This window comes from Myxocyprinus asiaticus, chromosome 1 (assembly GCF_019703515.2).
Source record: "Myxocyprinus asiaticus isolate MX2 ecotype Aquarium Trade chromosome 1, UBuf_Myxa_2, whole genome shotgun sequence".
Lineage (NCBI taxonomy): Eukaryota > Metazoa > Chordata > Actinopteri > Cypriniformes > Catostomidae > Myxocyprinus > Myxocyprinus asiaticus.
In genome coordinates, this window is record NC_059344.1 from 22,906,106 (window position 1) to 22,931,716 (window position 25,611).

Sequence of the window (25,611 nt, forward strand, 5' to 3'; positions counted from 1 at the left end):
TGAATAAAAATATAGTGAACTTCGAATGTACAACATACATTCTGTACCTAATTGTTTACATTAACAGTCTGGATTGTTTGAGTTAGCATGCCATCTCACTTTTTAATATTTTTATCAAAATTCTGGATAGTCTAACCTCATATGTGTTACATTTGTAGACTACTGATGATTTGTCAGTGTCTTATGTTTATTTTCAAGCAGACCACATTACCTTCATGATAATGCAAATCTGGGCTCCATCTATATACTTAACAGAAGTGTTCTGTAATATGTGCATTTGCATTGTACCCCTTACTAAAATCAGACAGCAGTATTCCATTATAGTTTCTTTTGTCATGCATGTAATGCATGCGTGAAAGGTCAAAATAGAAAAGTGATCATTACTCGACTCATTTAACCTTAAATGTCAGTCTTTTTGTTCCTCACATTTTAAGTATTAACAATCTCACACACACACACACACACACACACACACACACACACACACACACACACACACACACACACACAAAAATACAATATTTTTTGTCATTTCCTGTAGCTATTATTAATCAGGTATAATTATATTAATTTCCTTTATAAGACACTCAATTCGTACATATACCAAAATAATAATAATAATAATAATAATAATAATAATAATAATTCACAGTAATGTATGAGCATATTGACCTGTTTCATGTGACATCACTGTATGACCATGCTGGGGATGTGGGGATCATGTTATCTGGTCATGTATGCATGCACATGAATAATTTTACTTGCCTATTCAGCAGATTCATTCAATGTGAATTGCCAAGGAACAAAGAAAAGACGTTTTGCACATAATTAAAAATGTAGGCTATATATAGGCTATATATACAGTACTGTGCAAAAGTCTTAGGCACATAAGATGCTTCACAAAAACATTTGTCTTAAGATGGTTATTTATATTTTAAATTTGAAATATAAATATTAGACTCCAAAACATTTCTTTTGCAAATATAATAGAAAAACAGGGAGCCCTGCAACAGATGTCATGGCCCCCACAAAGCCCCCCACTGAATATTGAGTCAGTCTGGGATTACTTGGAACATCCTACCTGCCAACAACCAAGAAAAACTGTGTCCAGGTGTACCTAGGAGAATTGGTGCTGTTTTGAAGGCAAAGGTGGTTACACCAAATATTGATTTAGCTTTTTTTATGTTTACTGGACTTTGTATGATGTTAATTGATAAATGAAAACTATTTATGTCATTATTTTTGAAGAACATTTTTCACAAGTGCCTAAAACTTATCAAAGTTATCAAAGATAATTATTAATTATTAAAATCAATAGAACATTGATTAGAATCAGTGTTAGCTTTTTGGTCCTTCAAATCAACAATCATCAAAGATAATTATCAATTATCAAAATCAATAGAATATTAATAAGGATTAATATCGCTGGGGCACCACCCTGGAATCAGCAGTCTCACTATAGGATTTTTCTCTTAGGAAAGTCGACGTCCGGAGAACATCGACATTCAAAAGGTAAACAGTTAAGGCTTGAATCCAAGCACTGACATCCCCTGCCAGCCCTTGACACAGGTACATGCAGAACAATACCAAAACAATGTAATCGTAATCTGTCCGCCGCGGTTTTTGGTTCTTTAATGGATAAACTCAGTGCGCCAGTCTCACCCGCAATGGAGGAAATACACAACAGTCCACCAACGTGGTTGGATGACAACACAGCGAATCTCATTCGTGGTAACAGTAAGTTACAGTAATACCTTGAGTATTATTAGCAGCAATGAGCGGACTCGGCGGTCAGTAAACTGTACAAGCAATAGCCTTGATACACAAGAATAACACACTATAATATTCTATCTCTGCCCAGATATAAACCTCTTACTTGAGTTGCATGTGGACTCGGGTAGAATGTGTGTTCATCCATCATTTGACTCCGACTTGGTTCCTCGAAGCTCGGGTAATGAAGGGCGTCCGTTTCCTCGCTCTGTCGGTGGGCGGTACGGCAGCTGATTCTCAGCGGAGAAACAGCGAAGTCAACTCGGTTGAAAAAGGAAGAGAAATCTTCTTTCGTCAATTCTGCAGACAAAAGGGTGAAGACGTGGATTGCTCGGCGGTCTCCTTTGGATCCGTTAGCGTGCTCGGTTGAACACGGACAAATCGTCCAGCGAGATGGAGATTGTATGGCCAAAGTTTCAGGTACATACATTACTTCCTTGGGCAGCGAGGCTACACCTGGGAGGCGCAGAGCTGCATCTAGACGCGGCACATACTATCGCTGAAAGCAACGCCTGGAAAGATCTCAGAGGTTTTTATACTCCTGATGACATCATGGTTGAGGGACGTGTTCTGTCGTGCACCTCATCCAATAGGAGTTGAGAGTTCGATCCTTCAGAATTTCACACATAGGTGTAAAGTGAGCAAGGCTTCATAGGATCTGTAGTCTGTTTTGGACTCCCTTTGTTTGATTTTGGCGTGGTTGTTATCAGGCTGTATGTAGGCCTGAGTCAGGCTTTATGACTGTATGTAGGCCTGCCTTTGTCTCATATCTGAGTACATGAGGCCCAACAAATACATAAGTTCGGGGCCGTTCACACCAAACATATTTCTGCGTCCACATGTACTGTTTTCCAATTGTTTTCCTACATAAACATTCGCTAGATGGATGTCTTTGAATGTTCCACCACTTCTTACTGTTTTTTTTTTTTTCATCTTGCACAGGAGTACCATGTTTTTTAAATGCTGTTTCAAGTTTCAAAGAACTTAAACTATTAAAAACATGAGTCGAGACACTTGCGGACTGCTCTATACGTGGCGATGCATCTAGCTTTTCTTAAGCGCAGGTACGCGTTCCGTGTGAATGGCACCTTAAAACACTGATGTAGTGAAGTCTGTGCAAACTAAACACAGATGCCCCCAGCTCACATATCAGTAAACATACAGCATAAAGGGACATTAAAAGGGAAAGCAATTTAATCATTGGAGGTCACCATGTTGTTGTTCTGTCAGTTGACTATAGGTGCTCTATCATGTGCTGAGGTCCACTTTCATCAGTGCATCACGTCAAAGCTCATTTGAGTAAAACTGAACTCAGCTTTGATGCATTCCCAACAGTCTGTTACTCATGTCACCTCAAATTACCAACTCTCTTTGAAAAAGAATTACATCTGGTCTGCCAATCGCTGTTAGTGTAAAAGTGCTCAAACGGCACAGATAGCTACATATCGCAGGTATGTTTTATATTTTGTGCTTGTAATAATTTGCAATAAACCTTTAAAGTATGTGTGTGAATGAGTGATTTAATTAGTAAACAAGAGCACCAAACTTTGAAAAAACATTTCAAAGAGTGGTAGCCATTAGGGAATGATAATTGTGATTATTTGCACAAAATAATAATCAAGTTATTAATCCTGTTTTATTCTGTCATTTGAGATTTTTTTTTTTTGTGCGGTTAAACAGATTTATTGCACTTTCAGTTTAAAAATCAACTGAACCCAAATCAAAAGAACATAGTATGTTTTTGAAAAAAAAAGAAAGTGAAAAAGAAATAATTGTGATTGGGTATTAGCTCACTTCTCACAATTTTTTGGAATTCAGTCAACTTGAATATATTATTGAAATTAAGGCTGTGAATTGATTAAATTTTTTAAACTAATTAATCTCACAGTTTTCTGTGATTAATCACGATTAAATTATGGTACATGATGCATTACAACCAACATCAAAAAATCATCATAAATATTTTTACTTTATATTTTGTCTCAAAGAACTTTAAAGAAATTGGTTAGTCATCCTTTATTTTAATTATTTAAATATGTACGTTAAAATTTTCTTTTTTTTTTTCTTTTTTTTTTGCAGATAGAATTAATTACACACATTTTTACAGGGATTAATCTTTGATAGAAGCATGTATGTATACATGGCATGAAATCAGTGGACATGTTGAAATTACAATTTGGTAAAAATCTTCTAGTTTTCGTCTTATTTAATAATAGGATCAAATGGGCAGATTTAATTCATATCAAACTTTATTGGCAAGAGAAACTTAAGTGTACATTGCCAATGCATTATTAGACACTATACTGTACATACAGATATAAAACATATTGAATGCTGGTTTAATTTGCTGAAGTTTCAAATTTCAAAACAATATTATTTTCAGTCTCTTCAAATAAACCTGGCTGCAGCTTGCTGAACGACACTGCGTTAATTGCATTAATTTTTAAGGCATTAAACAAAAAAATACTAAATGCAGAAATTAACGCATTCAATATCCCACCCCTAATTGAAATACAATACTTTACAATAATAATAAAAAATAACAATAACAATAATATTTATTATATATTTATAATACACTGTATAAAATCATAAAATAGTTCTGTAATAATTTTGTACCTTGCACGCAGCATTGCTATGAAGTCTCAAGCATTTATTTTGGCGAAAAACTTAAGGACTTATGTTTCTTCAGTGTGTAGTTGAGGTGACAACAGCTTTGTGCTCCTCATTCCAAACATGGTCCACAAAAACCCGTTGTCATGGAGTTACTTTAGATTTGTTTAGTAACTTGTAATGGCCAGACATATTTCAAATTACAAATGTGGAATTAAAGTTTATCTGGAGCGCTTTAAATATAACCGAACTCGGGGCACATCTGCTCAAATAACCGCTCTAAGACTGTGCTGAAAACACAGTTTCATGGTTCTCATGTGTGTTCCGAGTATGTGTAAAATAGTGTCTGGTAATACGCTACGCATATGCGGTTATGTATTTCAGAGTGTGCTTGAAAGTGAAACCGGTTGGTCAGCGGCAAATGTCTGTAGAGACCCTGATAGGTCAGTTGAGGTGAAAATAGACTTTAAAACACTTGTGATTTGGTCTATCATCTGTAGCCACAGCCCATAATGAGAACAAACAAAAATGTATCTTTATCTGGCTGTTAAGCTTACTAGCTCACAAGAAAGGGTGACCATACATCCTCTTTTTCCCATATATGTCCTCTTTTTTTGGACCTGAATAAAGCTTCCGGCCGGGATTTCAAAATTGGCTGTAAATGTCTGGGATTTGGCTTTCTTCATATTGACGTGCAGTTTGGACTCTCATACATTCTGTGTATTTGATACTCCGCACCAGTTTTTGTGTTCACGTGTCCTTGCGTGATTATTCTGACAGAGAGCGGCAGACTAAGGGTGCTTGGCTGCAGCCTCGTTAGGCTGGATATCTCGGCTGCCACATCATCAAGCAGCATCGAAGGCCATCTCAATTGTGAGGACACTTGGAATGCAGCCTCATTTCGCAGCAGTCTTTGCCATATTTTGGAGGATGCATCGGGTGTATCCTTTGTGGCCTTCAATCATCCACAATCCTTTGCACATGTCCCAAATTATTAAAAAAAAAGGGTGTAAAACGAGTTGCGTGACCACGGAGACAGAGACCTTTAAGACACTGTTTACTTTTTTCTTTCTCTCTTCAAGTTTTTATTCACATTTGCACCAAGACAATATGTAGAAAAATAAAAAAATGCAAGTAGTTTAGACAACAAATTAGAAGATACAAAGCACAAAAAAATAAACAAAATTAATAAAAGGGCCATTACATGAATTTGAAAAGCTTTAAAAGTTTTATAGTTTTTTTACAAGTCTAGGGTTCTGTTTTTTCATATTTGAAAGGGTTTAAATATAAATTCTAAAATCAGTGTTGCAAAATGTATTATATAAAGGCTTTTTTGTGTGACTCTAGCTTTGTGAATAAAACATATGCTAAAATAATTAGGGATTAAGGACATATTTCTCATTTTCTGAAGTATATGGGTTTTCAAACAAAGTAAAATATCACATGGTTCTAAGTTTATGGTTCGCCATGCACACTTACTAGACTGTCTTATTCTAGCATTGACTGCTGAGGAAGAGTATAGCCTGTAGCCTCAGAAGGACTGGTCTAGGAAGGACACAGCATTACTAGGCTGCAGCCTTCTGTTTGAGAAGCACCCTAAGTGTGCAGTCTTTAAAAAAAAAAAAAAAAAAAATCTCTCTCGCTTGCTCTCTGCGCCCGCAGCCGCGCACTGTATGTGTGTAGGCAAAATGTCACTAGAAGTGCTCTGCGCTCTCAATCAGAATCATAAATAACATAAGTAATGTTGACTTTGAAATATACTACTTATCAGGGAAATGTAAACTAATAGGACGGATAAAATAGACCATGATTAAAATTGTACAGCCCCTTCCTCTGATATTTGTAGTGCAACCTCTGTACTTAACCTGTAAAGCTGGTATTGCTAAAAAATTCACAAAATACAAAAACAAAAAACTATTTTTTTTTTCACAGATTTACATATTTCAGATGTATGAAAATATTATACATTTTTAAATATATACAGTACTGTGCAAAAGTTTTAGGCACTTGTGAAAAATGTTCTTCAAAAATAATGACATAAATAGTTTTCATTTATCACTTAATGTCATACAAAGTCCAGTAAACATACAAAAGCTAAATCAGTATTCGGTGTGACCACCTTTGCTTTTAAAACAGCACCAATTCTCCTAGGCACACCTGGACACAGTTTTTCTTGGTGGTTGGCAGATAGGATGTTCCAAGCTTCTTGGAGAATTCACCACAGTTCTTCTATCTAATTAGGCTGTCTCGATTGCTTCTGTCACTTCTTGTAATCCCAGACTGACACGATGTTCAGTGGGGGGCTTTGTGGGGGCCATGATATCTGTTGCAGGGCTCCCTGTTCTTCTATTCTAATCTTTTCTATTGCAAAAGTAAATAGAACAACCACAATATGGTCACCCTAACTAAAATCTTATGCCTAATTAACCAAGAGAGTAAGAAATCATGATAGCAATTAAAATTGGATTAATTGTGTAGCCCTAGTACCCACGACTGCTGTTACTGTTCATATTTCTGGTTTAAAGTTTTTTCGTCTGGCTCTTATTAAAAGCATTTCAACAGCAAGTTGTCAAAATGTGTGTTTGGTTTATGATTTTGTTCATGGCCACTATCGCTGTGGAGACCCAGAGTTAAAAGTAAGGCCTTCCATATCAGTATCATCAAGCACCTTGTCATTGGAACAATATTTGTCATTATTTACTTAAAGCCTGATTTGTGCTGTATTGGAGCTCCAAATTCATTGGCCGTCTCGTTTTTCTCAGTGTGTTTCTGAAATGCTGGAACGATGCAGCATGGTGTCGGGAAGTTCAACATGGATTATCACCCTTCCTCTGACCAGACTGTAATCAACGCAGACAGAGATTGGTTCTCTTTGAGTGATTGCTTTCTGCTTCTCGTTAGGATGTCGTGAGTGTGCATTCGTTGTTTTTGCAAACAGAGATCGGTGTGTGTTTCACAAATACGCGGGAGTGTTTGAAATATGAGCTTGTTGAGAGAGCCTTCGCGCTCTGTGCTGAGTTTTCTCAGGGGTCTCCCGCATGTGGTGTGAGTTGGGGTTGTTTGTAGAAGTGTTATGAAGTTTCAAACATACTATTAAGAAATCTCTCTCTTGGCCCAGTGCTCAGAACCCCTTGTTCTTGCATTCCTCGTTACTCTTTATCTCTCTGTCTTGGTTTATTGTTATTAATATTTCTTTTTCTGTCTCTCTGTCTTTCTCTCTTTGTCTCAATGTGTATCTTGTGTTCTGTTTATTTTGACAGCCAATTGCTATTGAGTAGTTTTTAATGAGGCCTTTGATGAGCCTTTGTTTAATTAAGGGGACTGGAGATGAGGAGTGCAAGCTGCCTCACTCATTTCACCCTTTCCTACTTCTTAAAAAAAAAAAAATTCCCTCCCTTCTCTGAGCCCCTTGGCTAATTGTTAACATCCCTCTGCCCTGAACTGTAAAACAAATGTGCTACTGTGAGAGGGGTGTGCCACACTGAGCAGAACTGTGTGTAAATCAGACCCCAAAATGCACACACACAATTCTTTAAACGATGACTCCTGTTGACAGGCTAATCTGTTCAGATTTTACAGATTTTTGCTGGTTGAAGCTGGTAAATGAATGTATCTGAGGTGCATCACTAGTTGATTTGCCTGTGATGCCCAAAAAGGATGTCTAAGCAGACAGCTCGGTACGTTTTGAATAGGGGTGGATATTGCAACTTTCTCACAATATGATGCATGTTGCCATTTAAGTCACAATTAATTGCATTGCAGTATCATAATTGGATCGCAGTGAAAATGCTACGAAAATTGCGAGATCATATTCAAACTCTTGCGTGGTTCACTTCACTTTTGTCCAGTACAATGCCTTAAAGAAGCAGCTCTGACCACACTGACAAATGTTAGATAAAAAATTGAATGCAAGAATCTGAAGTGCTGATGCAATATCATGAGAACAGAGTCTCATATATACTGATAAATGATTGTACTGGTACAGCCCTAGTTTTGAGACACTGCCTCTGTGTTGCCCTGATTGAAAAAACTATCAAGCACACCTGATACGGTCTCCATTACAAATTCACTGCATCAAATTCACCAAGCCTTTCTATCCACCCCATCCTAGATCATACGAATGTCGGTTACAACTCTATCTGCCGCAAAATCAAAGTTCACCACACCAAGTTTACAAACCCTTCGGTCCAATCAGACCAAATGATTCAAGCTTGTGAGTGATTAGAAAGGCCCCAGTAGGAGACAGGTATCCGTGTGTGTTTTCATTCTGCCGTGAGGAAAAGAAACAACAAACAGCCCTTATTACTTTGGCCTCTGTGATTTATTATGGCTATTAAACATACAGAGACGGAAGGCCGGAAAACAAGCGTGTTTATTTTTTAATCACTGCAGTGTAATGCATGTACTCTAATCATCTGTAATCGCCTAGTTAGGCCTCATAGTCCTTCAGCCAGATTAGTGGCTGACTGAGTATGACCGCAATGTGTGCTTGTATGTGTATCTAAGAGAAAAAGCGAGAGCTGGAGGGACATGTGGCATATTAGCAAAATCACTGCCTGTTCTACCTTGTTTGTTAAACCCTGTTCTGCATACCTATGATGCTGAATTGTCTCAGCCCTGGATCTCTAAACATATGAATCTCTTTTCTTCTCCTCTGTGGCTCTTTTGTTTTCCACTTATTTATATCCATCCATGTGCTCTGTAGATTAATACAAAGGCCACAAACAGTAGTTCAGAGGCTTGTGGGGTTGGATTTAGAGCAATTACACAGGGGACATGACCCCACACAGGACACACTCCTACTCCTTTTTTTTTTCTTTTCTTTTTTTTTATTCAGTGCTGTAAGCAATTTTAGTCATTCTAGAACTTCCACCAGACTTAGACACTCACACACAGACATACTTGGAGACCCCCCGCCCCTTAATAGCTGAAGGGTGTGTTATTACATGGCACATATTTTAATAATATCTGACAGGTAATAAAGACGTTTTCTGCATGTCATGTAATGAAAAAACACTTACTGACCCTTTGAGTGAGATTCCAAACTGTAGGGTGTGCTTAGTCTGCAGACAGCATAGGACAAAAAGTGTACTTCGATACAGTACCTCAGTTCACATGAAGTGGAAAGCAAAATGGACTCTTTTTACAGACTGTGATGCATTTCTGTCTTATTTAGCAATGTAAATATATCAAACTTTTCATATTACAAATACAATTATTATAAATTACATTTTATGGAAATTTATAACATTATACTTTGTATTACATTACCCTGGTATCAGTTTTAAAAAAACTAGTTACCACAGATGCGATGAGATTTCTAATACAGCTGCTGAGAAAGTGACAGGTAAATTTGCCATCTCTCTTCTGACAGTCGAAATCCATCGCTCTCTATTTTTTTCCTTAATTTGGAAAGTTGTGGAAATGTAATATTGCCGTTTTTCTTTTGATGTTGGAGCAAATGGGTAAACAAAAAATTATATTTGGTGTGATCTCCCATTCTCTCCCATTCACCTCATTGGAAGTTTACCCTGCAATAGTTTTCTTCCACGTTCCAAAACCCGGAAATGTGAAAGGGTCCATTTACCAACCGGTAACTTTTTACCTCCTCAGGTCACCTCAGTGAAACTTGGTGAAAGGAGTTGACAGTTTCTATTTTGTCAATTGAAATTAACTTCTACAAAAGCTTAGTGCGTTGGGAGCAGTGAACCCTGCAAAGGGACCATCTGAATCAGAACGCAGCTTGTACTATATTCACAGAAGCTTTTGCCCAAGTGACATTCCCAACCATATGGTCAACAAATGTTGTAGTGACACCCACCCTCTAGCCATCGCCCTATGATTCCTTGTGAGAATTACTATATGACGGAGCTTTCACAACATATACAGTGAAAGAAGGCACAAGCACTCCTTTCTTACAAACATTTCACAAAAATAAGTTGAAGTGATAAAACACTGGATGAAAGGGGGAATTCACTAAGGATGAATTGCACCTGGTAAAAGTGCTGTGCATTTGTACGCACTGTCTGTGCTGGTTTAGCACCTGATTCATTAAAGGAATTATGTAGATCATGGCGCAAACACGCACACAAAATCTGTGCTGAATGAAATTTGCATGGCGCAATTCAATGAACTTGCAATCTGAGTGCTATATTGTGGAGGATGCAGCGGACCACAGCGATCTGCTCACTGCTGAACTGCACAGTATCAGTCCACTGCTGAGATTCAGACACCTGAATCATCTCTTTAAAGTCCAGTTCACAGTGCCCCAACAAACTTGCTTCTAGTTGTTCACCTTTGAAGAAGATGCCTGACAAGGAAGAGGTTGCAGATGAAGCCAACCATGCACAGTTTAATATTAAATATATACTGTATGCTCGATTAATTAAATATGTTTAGCGTGTATTTAATGAGACATTAGGCTATAACTTATTCGTTCTGTCAAAGGAGAGCAATCCAGTGCCAAAAATAATTTACACATGAGATTGTCCATGAAATCTGCAGAAAGTTGCATTGAGTTCAGTGGTTGCATTTTCAAAAAAAAAAAAAAACACTTTTTCATGCGAGTGAGGAGTGCTTCTCCGTCTGCGTCTTGAAATAGCCTATTTGTACATGTATATTACCCCATGAGTGTCACCCACACAAATGGCTGAACCCAATACTAACATATAATTTTTTTTCTTTATTTTTTTTACACGTTTGATAAAAAAATCAGATTAATCGTGATCTACTCCTTCTCTACTCCTGCTCTACCAATGCAGTTGCGCCCATGCACATTTTTTATGAGATGGCAGGGTTGCTTAATTCATTGGCATGGCTATGGTCCTCAGCTAGGACATTTCTTCTCATTCCCCTGCTGTGGGCCCAACTGTAAGTAATGCCTCTCTGTTGTATTTGTTAACTGCAGTCAGAGGCTGAACCTGTGTATTATTATGTTACTTTTTCTATGATGTGTGATTTCTGATATACGAAAATACTGCAATGGAATTTTAACACTTTTGGAGCGAAGAGGGCATTTTGAACTTTTCTGTTTGTTCTTCCATTATCTGCCCATAGACAGAAAGGAAATAACACTCTCTTTCTCTCCCTCACACGTTCTCTCATGAATTTACTGTGTATTCTTACTCATCTCACTAGATTTATTGCCCAAGTGTTTCCAATGTGCAGTAAGTCCTCTTGTATAATGGTGTTTTGTTTTTATTTTTTGACTCCATCAGATAAAAATCCCACATAGACGCTTGGCCCTTCAGTCTGCTGTTTTCTTTCAGGTTTAGTGTCATATTAATAGCTTTGGATCTCTCCTGATGTATTAGCCTGATTGTCAGGAAAATGCTGGATGGCAGACAAGGGCTTATTTGAGGTTTTGGAGCTTGAATAGTGCGTGTTTCTGCATGTGTGATGGTCAGTGTGTGTTGATGTATTTAAACATGTGGTTCTCCCAGCTTAAATGTCCACCAGAGTCAACCCCAGTCTGTATGTTTGAGAGATTGCATGTAAGCATGGACTTGTGTGGTTGTAAACAGAGTACACAGACTGTAAACGTTTCCTGTGTGTGCCCATGGAGTCTACATTAGAGACTACAATGCAGCAGTCCCTGACAAATGAGAGAATGGAAGGAGATGCGATTTGATGGGGGAAAAATGAGAGGGAGATAAAAACATCAAAACATGCAAACATTTAAAAAATGTCCATAGTTTTAATACCCTCTGGCGATAATAAGATGGAGAGGACTCAAATACTAAAGAGACCCAGAATTTAACCATATCTTTTTTTTTTTTACCCTCTCTTTCTCTACCTTTACTCTATTTTCTCTTTGTAGGGGAAAGTGGCTCAGACAGCATGTATGTCAGCTTGTAAACACCTTTCCACCTCCCTGCTGCAGCTGCTGTTGGAGGCTGATGTCAGGCAAGTGTCTATGGGAGCCCTGCAGCAGTTCAACATGGATGTCAGAGAATGTGAAAGTGAGTTTGGCCTTTCTCAAGTTTGCATAAGCTCTAAATGACCAATCATAGCCTCCTTAACCTGCTTGCATGTGCCTCATCCTGATATTTCACTGTCCAAATCTGAGTGTCCTGCATTATTCCGATGATGCACAAGTCATTTTATTACACAATATAGTGTACAGTGTACCGGACTGCCTTTCAGATATCAAAGTGATTTTCTGGGTAGAGATTGAGCTTATAACGGCTTACCAAAAACAACTGAGAATTTAAATAAAGGTGAGAGAGCTGAAAATAAAATGTTTTTGGCTAGCACTGGAGCTTCATCGCTTGGCCCGTCTCTCCTCACAGCTTTGCGTGTGACTACAGCTAAAACCGCTTTTGAGCGCCTAACCCCTGCTGGTTAATGGATTTCCCATGATCCTCAGCCAGCGCATGCTATCACACAGAGGTCACAGTCAGAGAGACAGCATGGCCCCCGTCACAATACGGCCATGTCTGTCACACTGTAAGCTGTCTTTTTGGTGTGGTTATGCTTTGGTTTACCAACCAGCTTGATAAGTACCATATCAATGAGTGGTTTCAGTTGGAGAGACCACGTCCTGTTAATTTAGATGTCCCCCCCTTTTACTTTTATCCCTCAAACACAGAACTGCACTTTAATCAAGATGCCACTCGAGTAAAAAACAAAAAAATGTCTTTAATCGTCCCCCTCAACCCTACACTCCTTCCTTTCACCTTGTTTATGGTTTCTGGAAGTTTCAAGGTTGGGACTACGGAGATAATACAGGACTATAACTTCTTAAAGATATAACTGGTGTGTCTGTGGTTAGATCTATCAACAGTGTGGACATGTCTGCTCTGTGTGATTGAGAAAAGGAAGGCAAGATGACAAAATGAAATGAATGTGATATATTTAAGAGAGTCATAGGGGGGCTGATAATACATTTCTTGTATTAAGTTCAGTCATAAGCCACTGCACATAAAAAGCCCCACACTTTAAGGGATGAGATGGAAATGTCATTCCACACAATCTTATAAAATCATTTTGACAAAGGAGTAGAAATTACTGTACATTCAGACATTTAATATACAATAAGGATGCATAAGAGGCATTGAATGTCATGTCATGCTTTCAATATATTACCAAATGTTTTCCAATGAAGGGTTATCAGCTGTCATCCCACTGCAATTTTATCTCAAGCCCACAAGGGGCTCTGTTAATCTAAGATTTGCCTCTCCCTTCTAGTGTGCTTTGACCTGTACAACTCCACAAGTGAGTGATGGGACAGTCAAAGGGAGAGCAGCACGAGTTGCTTCCTGTTCAATTCAGCTGGTTTTAAGAAAAATAAAAGTATTGCTAGCTTGTTGCTGCTTATCCCTTAAGAGGTTTCTTTGCCTAGTCCCTTTAATATAGTTTTAAGCTGGTATGTGGCAGTTAGATTAAAGCCTTAAGGTGTTCTCTTTCTTCTCATATCTTGACAAGATGGGCTCTGACACAGTAACGTGAACTATGCTGCCTTCAGCCCAGGTCGCTTTCCTGTAACAAGGCGAGTAAGGAAGTTTGAGCAATCAACGGCGTCTCAGAGACACGGCAACAAAAGTGCGAGCGAACCGGATAAGCAGTCGCTGGCTCAGCATTTGCGGGGGTCAGAAAACAAGATGGCAGGCGTGTAATTTGCATGAGAGGCAAGAAAGGCATGCAGCATTGCGAGGTGAAAGGGATTTCTCCTGGCCCCGGCTTGTTTTGTCTCTGTGTGTCAAATGTTCTGATTTTCAGAAAGGCGAAGCTGCTTGTTTACGGGTTCCTGTCCAAAGGCAGATAAAGGTCCAGTGGCCTCACATCCAACCCACAGAAACCTCTCTACAACTCCTACACTCCCCATACACCCCCAGCCCATTGGCTTTTCATGTTTTCTGGGCCCCTTTGCTCAGTACCACACCACTGGTCTGGGACAGTGGCCTCATGGGAATCCGCTTCAGGTTTGTGGTTACAGGGTAAATTCAGCCCCCTTGTCCCACACATCCCCTTTGTCTGACTTGTCAGATTGACATTGGGGAGAATTAATGAGAGTTTGATGATCTTTTTTCGGATGGGCCGTACAAAGCCAGTGGTAGACCCAGAGACATGACTCTGTGGCAGGGGCTGCCCTGAACCACCCAACTAACCCTCCTCCCCCCTCTGCCAGCACTCCCAAAACCTTTAAAAGCCCCCCTCCATTTCACCTCCCCCGCCCCCACCGAACCTCCCCCTGTCCTCCCCTTGTCCCGGCTGTCATCCGTCTGCCAATCTCCCGCTCCATGGCGAATTCCCTGCTCTCTTTATCCCTCTCTCTTTCCCACAGGGTTTGCCAGGGCCGGCCCGGTGCCTGGCTTCCAGGGGGACACTCTGCTGCTCGCCTTCATCGACTTGAGACAAGTAAGTCTTTGTTTTTTTCCACTCCTTTTTCTTTTCTTTCATTCTTCTTTCCCCCTTTCTTCTGTTTTCCCCTGTTTACCCCTCAGCATCCCCCCCTTCTTTCTCTTATTCTCCCCTTTACCGCCAAACCCAACCCCCTAAACCTCCACGCTAGCCTTGGTTTTGTTTGAAGGTTTCTTTCCTTGAGTTGCTCTGAGTTTGTGAGCCTGTGTGAGTTTGTATGCATATCCTTGGTCCCAAGACCTGGCCAGATATTCATCTTTTGGTGATTTTGTTTTTACCATTGTGGCAGTTGGTGTAGAGGTGACCTCAAGACCTCCTGTTTAGTTTAGGGTAAGACTTTTTCTGCTGGTTCTTTACGGGTCACCTTATCCCATTTGCACCTCTACACATTTTGCAGAGCTGGAACCGCTGGCCTGTGCCATTGCTCTGACCTGAAAAATTGAAACACACTGACAAGAACATTAATGCCTAGTGGACACTATATGACTCAAGCTCATCTCCTTTGATGTTTTGAGTCGGCGACTGATCTGCGACGAGAAGTCTTAGATCTCATGACAAACGGTCTTGTTGTATGTGCACTCCTACGACGTGCTGAGACTAGTCCCAGATGCTACAACAATTTTCAAAATAGCTTGAAATCTAGACATCTTGTCGTCAGGTGTGAGCACTGTCCAAATGAGTGAGAGACCGTTATGAGCCAAAACCAATTAAATATAGAGAGGGTGCAAGAGAAGGGCAAGTTATTAGGAGGTAGAATACAAAAATAATTAGAAAATAAAATACATTTCACCCACATCTCCCCACCCGCTGTCTTTGTTATTTTCACCTCTTTTTATTTATTTGTTTCCTTTGCAAATTAGTGCAAATAAGTGTAAAAATGGGTGCGAGCCGTTCTTTAATTTTTGTTGAAAAAGGATAGCAAGGTATTGGGTAACAGGAGGCAAAAACAATTATAAAATAAAATAAAACATCACCCACATCTCCCTACTCGCTGTTTTTATTATTTACAGCTATTTTTTCCCTTTGCAAATGGTGCCAATAAGCGCAAAAACGGGCACAAGTCATTTTTCATGTTTGTTGACGTGTTATCAAGAATCAACTGTTTGAGTTTGTGAATGAATATCACTATCTTAATTTTAAGATGAATTTTGGGTGATCCTTTTGAAACAGGACGACACTAAAGGCAGCTGTAACGGCCAGTTTTTTGCCAGTTATGCGCGGAAATCAAGGGAAATAAATGTACGATCGGATCACCCAAAACGCATCTTAATACTAGTGTACACATGGCCTCAGTCGTGGACAAATGATTGTGTGGTTGATACACTACAGTCCTGTATTGTGTGCACCAGCACGATGAAAAACAAGACTGTGAGTCGCAGAGTGCTGACGGCAAGTCATGTAGTGTACGCTTGGATTAAGGTAATGTTGCAAACTGAAAGGCAATAGTTCAAAGCCTTATTATCTCATTCGATTATTGTTGTCCTTACTGGTTTAAGAGGAAATGTTGTTAAGTACAAATATCCAGCAACACTGTCAAAGCAGTTCATTTGACCATTCACCAATATTTTGTTGTCAGTGCCGTGGCCTAGCAGTACATATGCAGCTGACACGAGGAGCAGTGGTGCTCACTTGGAAGATGGAAGTTTGATTCTGGCTCGCTGCATGTACCAGTCATGCTTCCCCTCTCTATTACCAGCATTTCCTGTCCTATTAAGTGGCAAAACCACCTGAAATAAAACTAAATATTATGTCCAGTCGTGCACAATTTGTACCAAACCTCCACAACTAAAATTAATTTGTGACACATCAATAATTTTTTTTTAATGAAGCCGGGAATTAATATATCATATGTCTTGTATTCTAAAATGTAAAGATGTAGATAGAATATGAAGCAGTAACGGTGTGGGGGGTGTCCATATAAGGGTCCATATTTGGGACTCCTTCCCTCGCTGCCAAAATGGCCAACCTGAGTGGGTGTCGGGGACTGAGAGGGGATGACGGATGAGCTGGATGATCGGAGAGTACTGGATGAATGAGCTGACAGACAGTGATGGATAGCTCTTTCTTCCACTAAAACAATCCCGTTTTGTCCCGCCTGCCATCATGATGCAGTGCCACTTGTTTTCCATTTAGTTTTTTTTTTTTTTTTTAACTGACTTCACCATGAAGGTGCTTGTGTGGTTTTGCTTAGTTTTTTTTTTTTTTTAAAGAGAGGAGAAAAGAGGATGCTGAAGAAAAGAATAAACAAAATGCCATTTTCGCTTTTTGAATGTCATCTTTTGCTTTGAGCTGTCATGATGCATGGTTCTCTGTTAAGAAATCTTTCATACTGTTATTGTCATTATAATTTCAAAAACATCAGATGGAAGTGTGTAGAGATACACGGAGACCCCCTTACTCCCCTCCTTTCAAGCAGTGGCTTTTTCAAGGGGTTGTTCGGGTGATGAGGGACGTCAGAACCGCTCTGTTGACCCAGGCATCCCCCTGCGTGCCTGGCCCTTAATACGCCCGATAAATCAACCTGAAGGGCCTGTTTGTGTCCCAGTCTCCTGGGTCCTGGGATGGGGCTGAGGGTCAATAATTCTGGAGATAGACAACAGAAAGGTCTGGAAGCTCTGGGAGGCATTTTAGTGAGAGGCTGGAACCTGGATTCACTCTCCTATCTGAAAGAATACACACAAAAAGAGGAATATCCAGTCTCTGCTTCAAAGTGCTATAAATCATGAAGAATAGGAAGACAAATGAAGGTGGATTGATTTTATGAACAGAGAATCTTGGAGAAGAAAGTGAGAGAATTAATGTTCACACAGTCTCTTTAATTTTGGCATTAATCTCTATCATCAGGCTATGTTCACACAATGGCAGAATACAATTGTTAGATGTGCTTTGAGTGCTAAAAATGGTAATGTCAGTACAAAGTTCAGTTGACAGACACATCTGAAATCTTCTGCTTTAGTGTGTATGTAGTAAATATCCATTTTAAATGGCAAAATTTCCTTTTACAAATAGAATAGAATTGCAGAGTCCTGCAACTGATGGTTTGGCCGCCACAGATCCCTGATCTCAACCTCAGCGAGTCAGTCTGGGATTACATGAAGAGAAAGAAGCAATTGAGACAGCAAAAATTCATAGAACAACTGTAGTAAGTTCTCCAAGATGCTTGGAACAAACTACCTACCAACAACCTTGAAAAACTGTGTGCAAGTGTACCTGGGATAATTGTTTTTGTTTTAAAGGCAAAGGGTGGTTACACAAGATATAGATCTCCAATCTTTAAATAAAACAATACAAAGGCTTGATACCTAGTACTTGTGGGATGCAGAAATTGAATTAATTTGGTTACATGATCATACAGACAGTATTTGATCTGCTCCTGTCTACTATTGTTTGTGCAGGTAAATTTGAGAGTCACACCTGCTTGTAAATATGGTTATTAATTCCAAAGACACTGACTGTGCATGTAGCATCTCTGATAGTCAATGTCTCTAGTACTGGTAGCATATTGTAGCATTTTGTAAGCATACGAATTATCTTTTGATTACAACAGAGACAAGTATCAGCTATAAAAAGAGGTTGCATTCCTTGTCAGGCATTGCTAACCATCCAGATATTTTGTGATGGGCTATCAAAAATGATTTACTAGAAAGCAAAACAAACATTTAAATAATAAACAATAAGAAATCAGAAGCAAGTTTTATAAATGTTAGGCTTAGAGCTGCAGTTTTAGGAGCCATATATTAATGGATATATATTAGGAAAAGTTTGTGGCAATAGGAACCCTTGGCTGGCCTTGGTGTGGGAGGCCTGATAGCCTCTGTGGTGTGGATAGCCCCTCAGCAGTGCACGCTCCCTGGGCCACCGTGTGCATCAGCTCTTGCCCTGGATCTTCTGCCTTCCCAAATTTCTTTCAGGTTTAAAGAAAGAGCATGGACAAACCCTTAGGCTTCGGGTGATGCAGAGGCCCACCTAGACTCAAAAGACTGTTTTGTTGGTATATGGGATGTAGGGATTGACTTGAAAAAGGCATTGTTTAAGGGAATGCATCAGCTTGTAAATGCTGAGTTTAGCCAATTATCTCTTGTCAGTTAAACTAATTTGATTGCTAACTGCATGTGGTCTTTAGAGAACTGCACACTTCAGAAGTATTTGGAAGGCTTTTGTTCTGCAAGGGCTCACAATACTTTAACATCTTGTTACAGGTACATCAAAGCCACAGGGCATTTCATGGGTTGAGAGGGAAGAGTTTGGCTTCAACCATGCATTTTTGTTAGTGACCCATGCAAGGGTGATGGCCTGCAGTAGTGTCTCTTCTCCCCTCCCTTCATGGCCTGTTCTGGGGCACTACATAGAAAGGCAAAAGGGGTGGGGAATCATTTTTCTGCTCCCGTGAATTTGGGAACCATGAGGCTGCTATGCATTCCTGTGGCCTGTCCACAGGCATTATCCTAGAATTCCTGGAACGTTGTTATAAAGGATTCAATTTAAAATGCCTTTCTCCTTTCTAACCCCCAGCATTCCTCTTTCTTGGTCCTTGGTGGTGAAAGCCTAACACTACTGACACAGCTAGAGGCTTTTGCTTAGCCCTTCTAATCCCTCTGGGCACCTTCTTAGTGTCCAGACACATCTAGCTAGAAGTTTCACTGCTAGGGTCAAATTTCTGTATCCTACTGTGGCACTTGCAGTGTGACTGGCTTAACCCATGACTTCACCAGTTAACCATCCTCTTATTCTCTTCATTTTTACCTGTGTTCTTCTACCTATGTCTCTTTTATCAATTCTTATGATTGAGATATCTCTGTGTTTTAAATTGAAATTTCACTGTTCAAAGCTGCTGTCAAAAGAGGTTATGCTGATGTAATTGTGGGTTGAGGTTTGAAAAGAAATAAAAGATGAAATGTAACCTGTAAAGTGTTCTTCTCCCATTGATTGATTTAATACTCTCAAGATTACTTGGAGTCTGTTGGAGAAGTTACTTGGAGAAGTTGAAATCCCCCCTCTGAAAGAAGTTCACTGCGGTTTATGGACATTTGCTGCTTTCTCCCAATTCTCAGTCAGAAACCTCCTCTGGAAACTAAGGGAATCTGGAGAATGTTCCCTCAGTTAGAAAGACTTCTTGTAATGAAACGAGCAATTTTGTGCTTCTTTTCCAACTTCTTGCAATAGTTCTTCTTGTTTGGTAGCTCTGTGTACCAGATAGTTCCATATACATCTAGCCACTTTGTGCGCTATTGTTGAGAAGAAAAGCAAAGAAAAAAAATCACTGGTAGTACCAAAATACTATTGAATTTTGAATATTACCCAGAGGCATACTGGAAAATATTTGACAAACACATGCTTTCAACTCACAGCCTCAATTTTATTTGTATAGTGTTTTTCACAATGCTCTTTGTTTCAAAGAAGCTTTACAGAAAATCAAACTGCAAGTCCACAGTGAATATTTTCATTTAAAAACTTCATTGAAAATCATGTGTGAATGTTTTTGCCTTGATGCCCCCAGAGAGCAAGCCCAAGGCAACTGTGACAAGGAACAAAAACTTAATTAGAGGTTTAGTTAGTGGAGACAAACCTTGGGAGAAACCAGGCTCAGCTGGGTGAGCCAGTTCTCCCTGGAGAACAAAATTTGCCAATATTAGTTAGCTATGTGTAATACAAGTCATGTATTAATTGAGCAAATTGAGTAGGTTTGGTAGGCAATGTTTCAAATGAAAGTGTGATGAATGAACTTTAAGATTAACAATTAAGTGTCTTTGAAGTCCATGCCGAATGGACTTCAGGGGTGCAGGTAGAAGCACTGTCCTCTGCTGTTTGGCTGGTAAAGCCTTTATTTGGCAGTAATTTATTGTCTTTGAATTCCATTTGAAGAGAATAAAGTGATGTAAGCAGTGGTCAGTGAAGTGTTACTTGCTTTTTGAACTGCTGCGATTGGTAGCAGTTTATTATCTGTGTAGTCCATCCTAAAGATTGAGTTGATGCAGTCAGTGGTCAGTCAAGTATCCCTTGCTGTCTTGCTGTGGTTGGCAGCAGTTCATCCTCTGTGAAGTCCATCATAGTTTTTGAAGTCCATCATAGTAGACTGAAGTGTTGCAGACAGCATTCATCGAAGCGACCCTTGTTGTCTGGTTGACACTGCAGTTAGTAGTCATCGCTCAGCAACACAGCGCTGTGAGGGAAACAACGGGCTGGATCAAAGCTGGATCTGACAGGCTCTGGTAACCTCTGTGTAGGTGTCCCTAGGATGAGACAAGGAAGCAAATGGAAAAATATTAGTGAAGATGCCACTCACTTACTTTAAAAGCAGAGTTACGAAATATGATAAGTATAGACCATTTCAAGGACGTAAAAAATAACAAAGAAAATAGAATGCTACTGTGCATGTCTTGCCCTGAAGCATTTATGGTAGCTGCATTTTTATAACCAAGAACTGTCAAAATAAAATGACTAGCACATACTTTGAGTCTAGCTAAAACCGAACAAACAAGATATGTGCAACAACTGAAAATAAACAATGAGGTGTCATTACTGTATCCTTTAAATAAGACTCTAAGTCAACTTTTCTCAAAGAACATTTACGTACCTTACGTTTACCTCAAGTGACTCATCCAGACGTGTTGTTGATACTGAGCGCATCTATGCGAGAGAGGAGGTGAAAGTTTATTATTGTTAAGATATTCATATTTATTTCCTTAGTGACAAGGTTGGGAATATTGGATCGCTCCATTTATAATCTATGAAGTGGTTGAGGCAGTGAGCACTTGACTTGCAGATAAGGTATGTTTTTATTTATTTTATTAATCATATAAAAAAAAAAAAACGTTCTTTGTTAGTACTGCACGTATCCAGCTGTCTCACTTCATTGCAGTGGTTCATTCATCCATTTGTGGTTGCTTTTTTGGCAACCTAAACACTTTAATTTCCAGTAGTTCCAGGCATCCAGGGAGCATTCAGCCTCTGAACAACATGGTCAACAAATTTTAATAATGACATTCTATTACAATCATATTAATGCTAGTACATTAATTGTGTTAAAGTAACTATGAATGAAGCGCCTCCCGCTGTTGTTTTGAATGAGTTTGACAACTAGCCAGAAATGTTCAAGGGACAAAGACGTCACTTCCTTAAACCGTCGAGTAGTCCTTGAAATGGTCTATAACTACTTGAGGGATAAATTAAATATATGCTTGGCTAAAGAAATGAGTCTTTAATCTAGATTTCAACTGAGATATTGTGTCCCAAACCATGCTAGGAAGGCTTTTCTAAAGTTTAGGAGCCAAATAGGATAAGGATCCATGTCCTTTTGTGGATTTGATGTTCTGGGTGCTCTCAACAGGACAGAATTTTGCAACCTAAGAGAATGTGATAGATTATAGCATGATAGAAGGCTGCTTAAGTAGAGGAGCAAGATCATTTAAAGCTTTGTAAGAATGATAATTTTAAAATTGATACAAAACAGCCAAAGTAGTGATGATAAAATTGGGGAGATATGATTACATTTCCTGGTTTTAGTAAGCACACTATCTGCTACATTTTGAACCAACCGAAGCTTATTTATTGAGCCTGCAGGACATCCACCCAGTAGTGCATTAAAAATAGTCTAGACTTGAGGTCCATTCAAGGAATGGACTTACAGTATCACAGTACCACTTACAGTATTACTGTATCATTTTGTTTCAGATAGTTACCGCCCAACATGTGTCAACATGCAAGCCCTGGGGAAAAATGCCCTTGATCTATACATGTCATAATTTTCTGGATTAGTAAAAGTGAAAGGCTATGATCGAAGTGTTTCAGATGTTCGGGAAGACGAAATGAAAGCATGTACTGTAGAACATTGATTTATGATGGATCAACACAATATGATCCTAAATTAATAAGTGGTAATTTTGGCTGATTGAATGACCTTGAGGTTATTTTTGAATATGAAACCAATCTAGCTAGATGTGGGATTTCCAGCCATTTCCAAACTTGCTGTTTGGTATTTCCCAGTCATACAAGTGCTTTTGGGAGAGTGAACCCATGCAATGCTTAAGTGTCTGTCTGCCATCTGTGTGAATGCAGCCATTACCTCACCCTCTGCTTTCATACACACAATATCACTGCAGGCCCATGAGGTCAGTTGTGTTAATACATGCCTCTGTGTAACTGAGTTGGAGAGGAAGACAAGACCACCACTGTCCCACATTCCCTTTTAGTGATGTCAAAACGATAAGCTGGACCCTGAGTGTATGTTTGTGTTTTTTAATCGAGCCTCTCGGTCAGCCGCAGTCTCCCTGAACCTTAACCTGCAGTGTTCAGTAGCTGGGGTCAGACAGATGGCAGCAAAGGTGTACAGGAAAGAAGAGATGGAGGATGAAACCAAATGGCCTGTGCTCTTCTCCTCACCCCATTCAACTTGAGCCTCCCACAGATCTGCTCTATGTTTGGTTCCTTAGGGAGAGATAGAAAGTTTGAAAGAGATGGGGAGAAAGAATGAAGAGTGCCACAGAACCTTGATTGTACAAGCAAACCAACTCGCCTAGATGTTCCTGTCTTTGCTTATGGAATTTATTTTTCTTTTTTTTTTTTTTTTTTTTTTTTTAGGAAGGAGAAAGAAAAGGAAATGACACAGGCAGTGCTCTCCTCAGACACATTTCTCCATAGTCTCCCTAAACAAGCTAGTGACAGGTGTCGAAGTTTAATTGCCCCCCCCCCCCACTTCCTCTTAATGCCCAGAGAGTGTGTCACGCTTAAATCCATCCCCCTGCTCCTTCTCAATGGCCTGCTAGTGTGTCAGTGAAAGGCCTGTTTGAGGCACTGTCACAGGTCTCCAGGGGTCAGACAGATGAGCTGCCCTGCTTGTATGGAGTCAGTGAGGGAGCAGATATTGCCTGAGCAGGGGGTTGACATCTCTCTTTGCAGCAGGGTCTCATTCAGCCTTATGAGGATGACACTGACATAGTTTGTGTGCGTGTGTGCGTGTGTGCATGTGTGTGCGTGTGTGCATGTGTGTGCATGTGTGTGCATGTGTGTGCGTGTGTGCGTGTGTGCGTGTGTGCGTGTGTGTGTGTGTGTTCAAGTTGGAGTCAGAGAGAGATGCCTGCTATCAGTGGATCCCTGCTTCTCTAGCTTAACACTTTTTGTCTTTTTATATCTTTTATGTGTCTATCTTTTTGTCTCTCTGTAAATCACTCCCATTTTCTCTACCTCCCACCATTTTCTTTTGTAAGAAAAAAGTGGACTGTGTAAAAGATCAAGGACTACTTAAGTTTCTATTTTCCTTCCTTCATCACAAGAGAACTTCCCATTGTCCAACAGGCTAAATTAGCTGGATTGGATTGTAGCACCACATCTTTTTTAATGTTTAGAAAAGTATGTTTTTGACTGAAAGTGTAGATAAAGGGGTCATTTAGTGGACCTACATACAGTTGATGTTGGAAGTTTACATACACTTAGGTCAGAGTCATTAAAACTAATTTTTTAACCACTCCACAGATTTAATTTAGCAAACTATAGTTTTGGCAAGTCATTTAGGACATCTGCTTTGTGCATGACACAAGTAATTTTTCCAACAATTGTTTACAGTCAGATTGTTTCAATTTTAATTGACTACAGTTGTGCACAAAAGTTTGCATACCCTTGGAGAATTGGTAATATATGTACCATTTTTAAAGAAAACATGAGTGAGCAGGCAAAACACATATCTTTTATTTCTTATGGGATTCATATTCAACTGTAGGTTATAACAGAATGGCACAATCATAAAACAAAACATGGCAACAAAGAAAAAAATGAAATGACCCTGCTCAAAAGTCTGCATACCCTTAGTCCTTAATACTGTGTATTGCCCCCTTTAGCATCAATGACAGCGTGCAGTCTTTTGCAATAGTTGTCTATGAGGCCCCAAATTCTTGCAGGTGGTATAGCTGCTCATTCGTCTTGGCAAAATGCCTCCAGGTCATGCAAAGTCTTTGGTCGTCTTGCTTGAACCGCATGTTTGAGATCTCCCCAGAGTGGCTCAATGATATTAAGGTCAGGAGACTGTGATGTCCACTCCAGAACTTTCACCTTTTTCTGCTGTAACCACTGGAGGGTCATTGTGCTTAGGGTCATTGTCATGCTGGAAAGTCCAAGAGCGTTCCATGCGCAGCTTTCGTGCAGAAGAATGCAAATTGTCTGCCAGTATTTTCTGATAACATGCTGCATTCATCTTGCCATCAATTTTCACAAGATTCCCCATGCCTTTAGAGCTCACACACCCCCAAAACATCAGTGAGCCACCACCATGCTTCACAGTGGGGATGGTATTCTTTTCTCTAGAATTTTCACCTTGTTGACCCCTCTCCAAACATAGCACTTATGGTTGTGACCATAAAGCTCTATTTTGGTCTCGTCACTCCAAATTACTGTGTGCCAGAAGCTGTGAGGCGTGTCAAGGTGTTGTTGGGCATATTGTAACCGGGCTTTTTTGTGGCATTGGCGCAGTAAAGGCTTCTTTCTGGCAACTCGACCATGCAGCTCATTTTTGTTCAAGTATTGTCATATTGTGCTCCTTGAAACAACCACACCATCTTTTTCCAGAGCAGCCTGTATTTCTCCTGAGGTTACCTGTGGGTTTTTCTTTGTATCCCGAACAATTCTTCTGGAAGTTGTGGCTGAAATCTTTCTTGGTCTACCTGACCTTGGCTTGGTATCAAGAGATCCCCGAATTCTCCACTTCTTAATAAGTGATTGAACAGTACTGACTGGCATTTTCAAGGCTTTGGATATCGTTTTACATCCTTTTTCATCTTTATAAAGTTCCATTACCTTGTTACGCAGGACTTTTGACAGTTCTTTTCTGCTCAGTATCTAGCCTGCTCAGTGCATCCACGTGAGAGCTAACAAACTCAT

The 25,611-nt window shown here is 39.6% G+C and overlaps 1 protein-coding gene across 2 annotated transcripts in view; it reads left to right on the top strand.

Moving 5' to 3' along the window:
- Positions 1-25,611, top strand: part of exoc6b (exocyst complex component 6B) — a 170,133-nt gene that overhangs the window by 117,330 nt on the left and 27,192 nt on the right. For both annotated transcript variants that reach the window (XM_051722276.1, XM_051722363.1), the window contains 2 exons: positions 12,203-12,344; positions 14,669-14,742. In XM_051722276.1, coding sequence (XP_051578236.1) covers positions 12,203-12,344; positions 14,669-14,742 — 216 coding nt within the window. The remainder of the gene's footprint in view (positions 1-12,202; positions 12,345-14,668; positions 14,743-25,611) is intronic.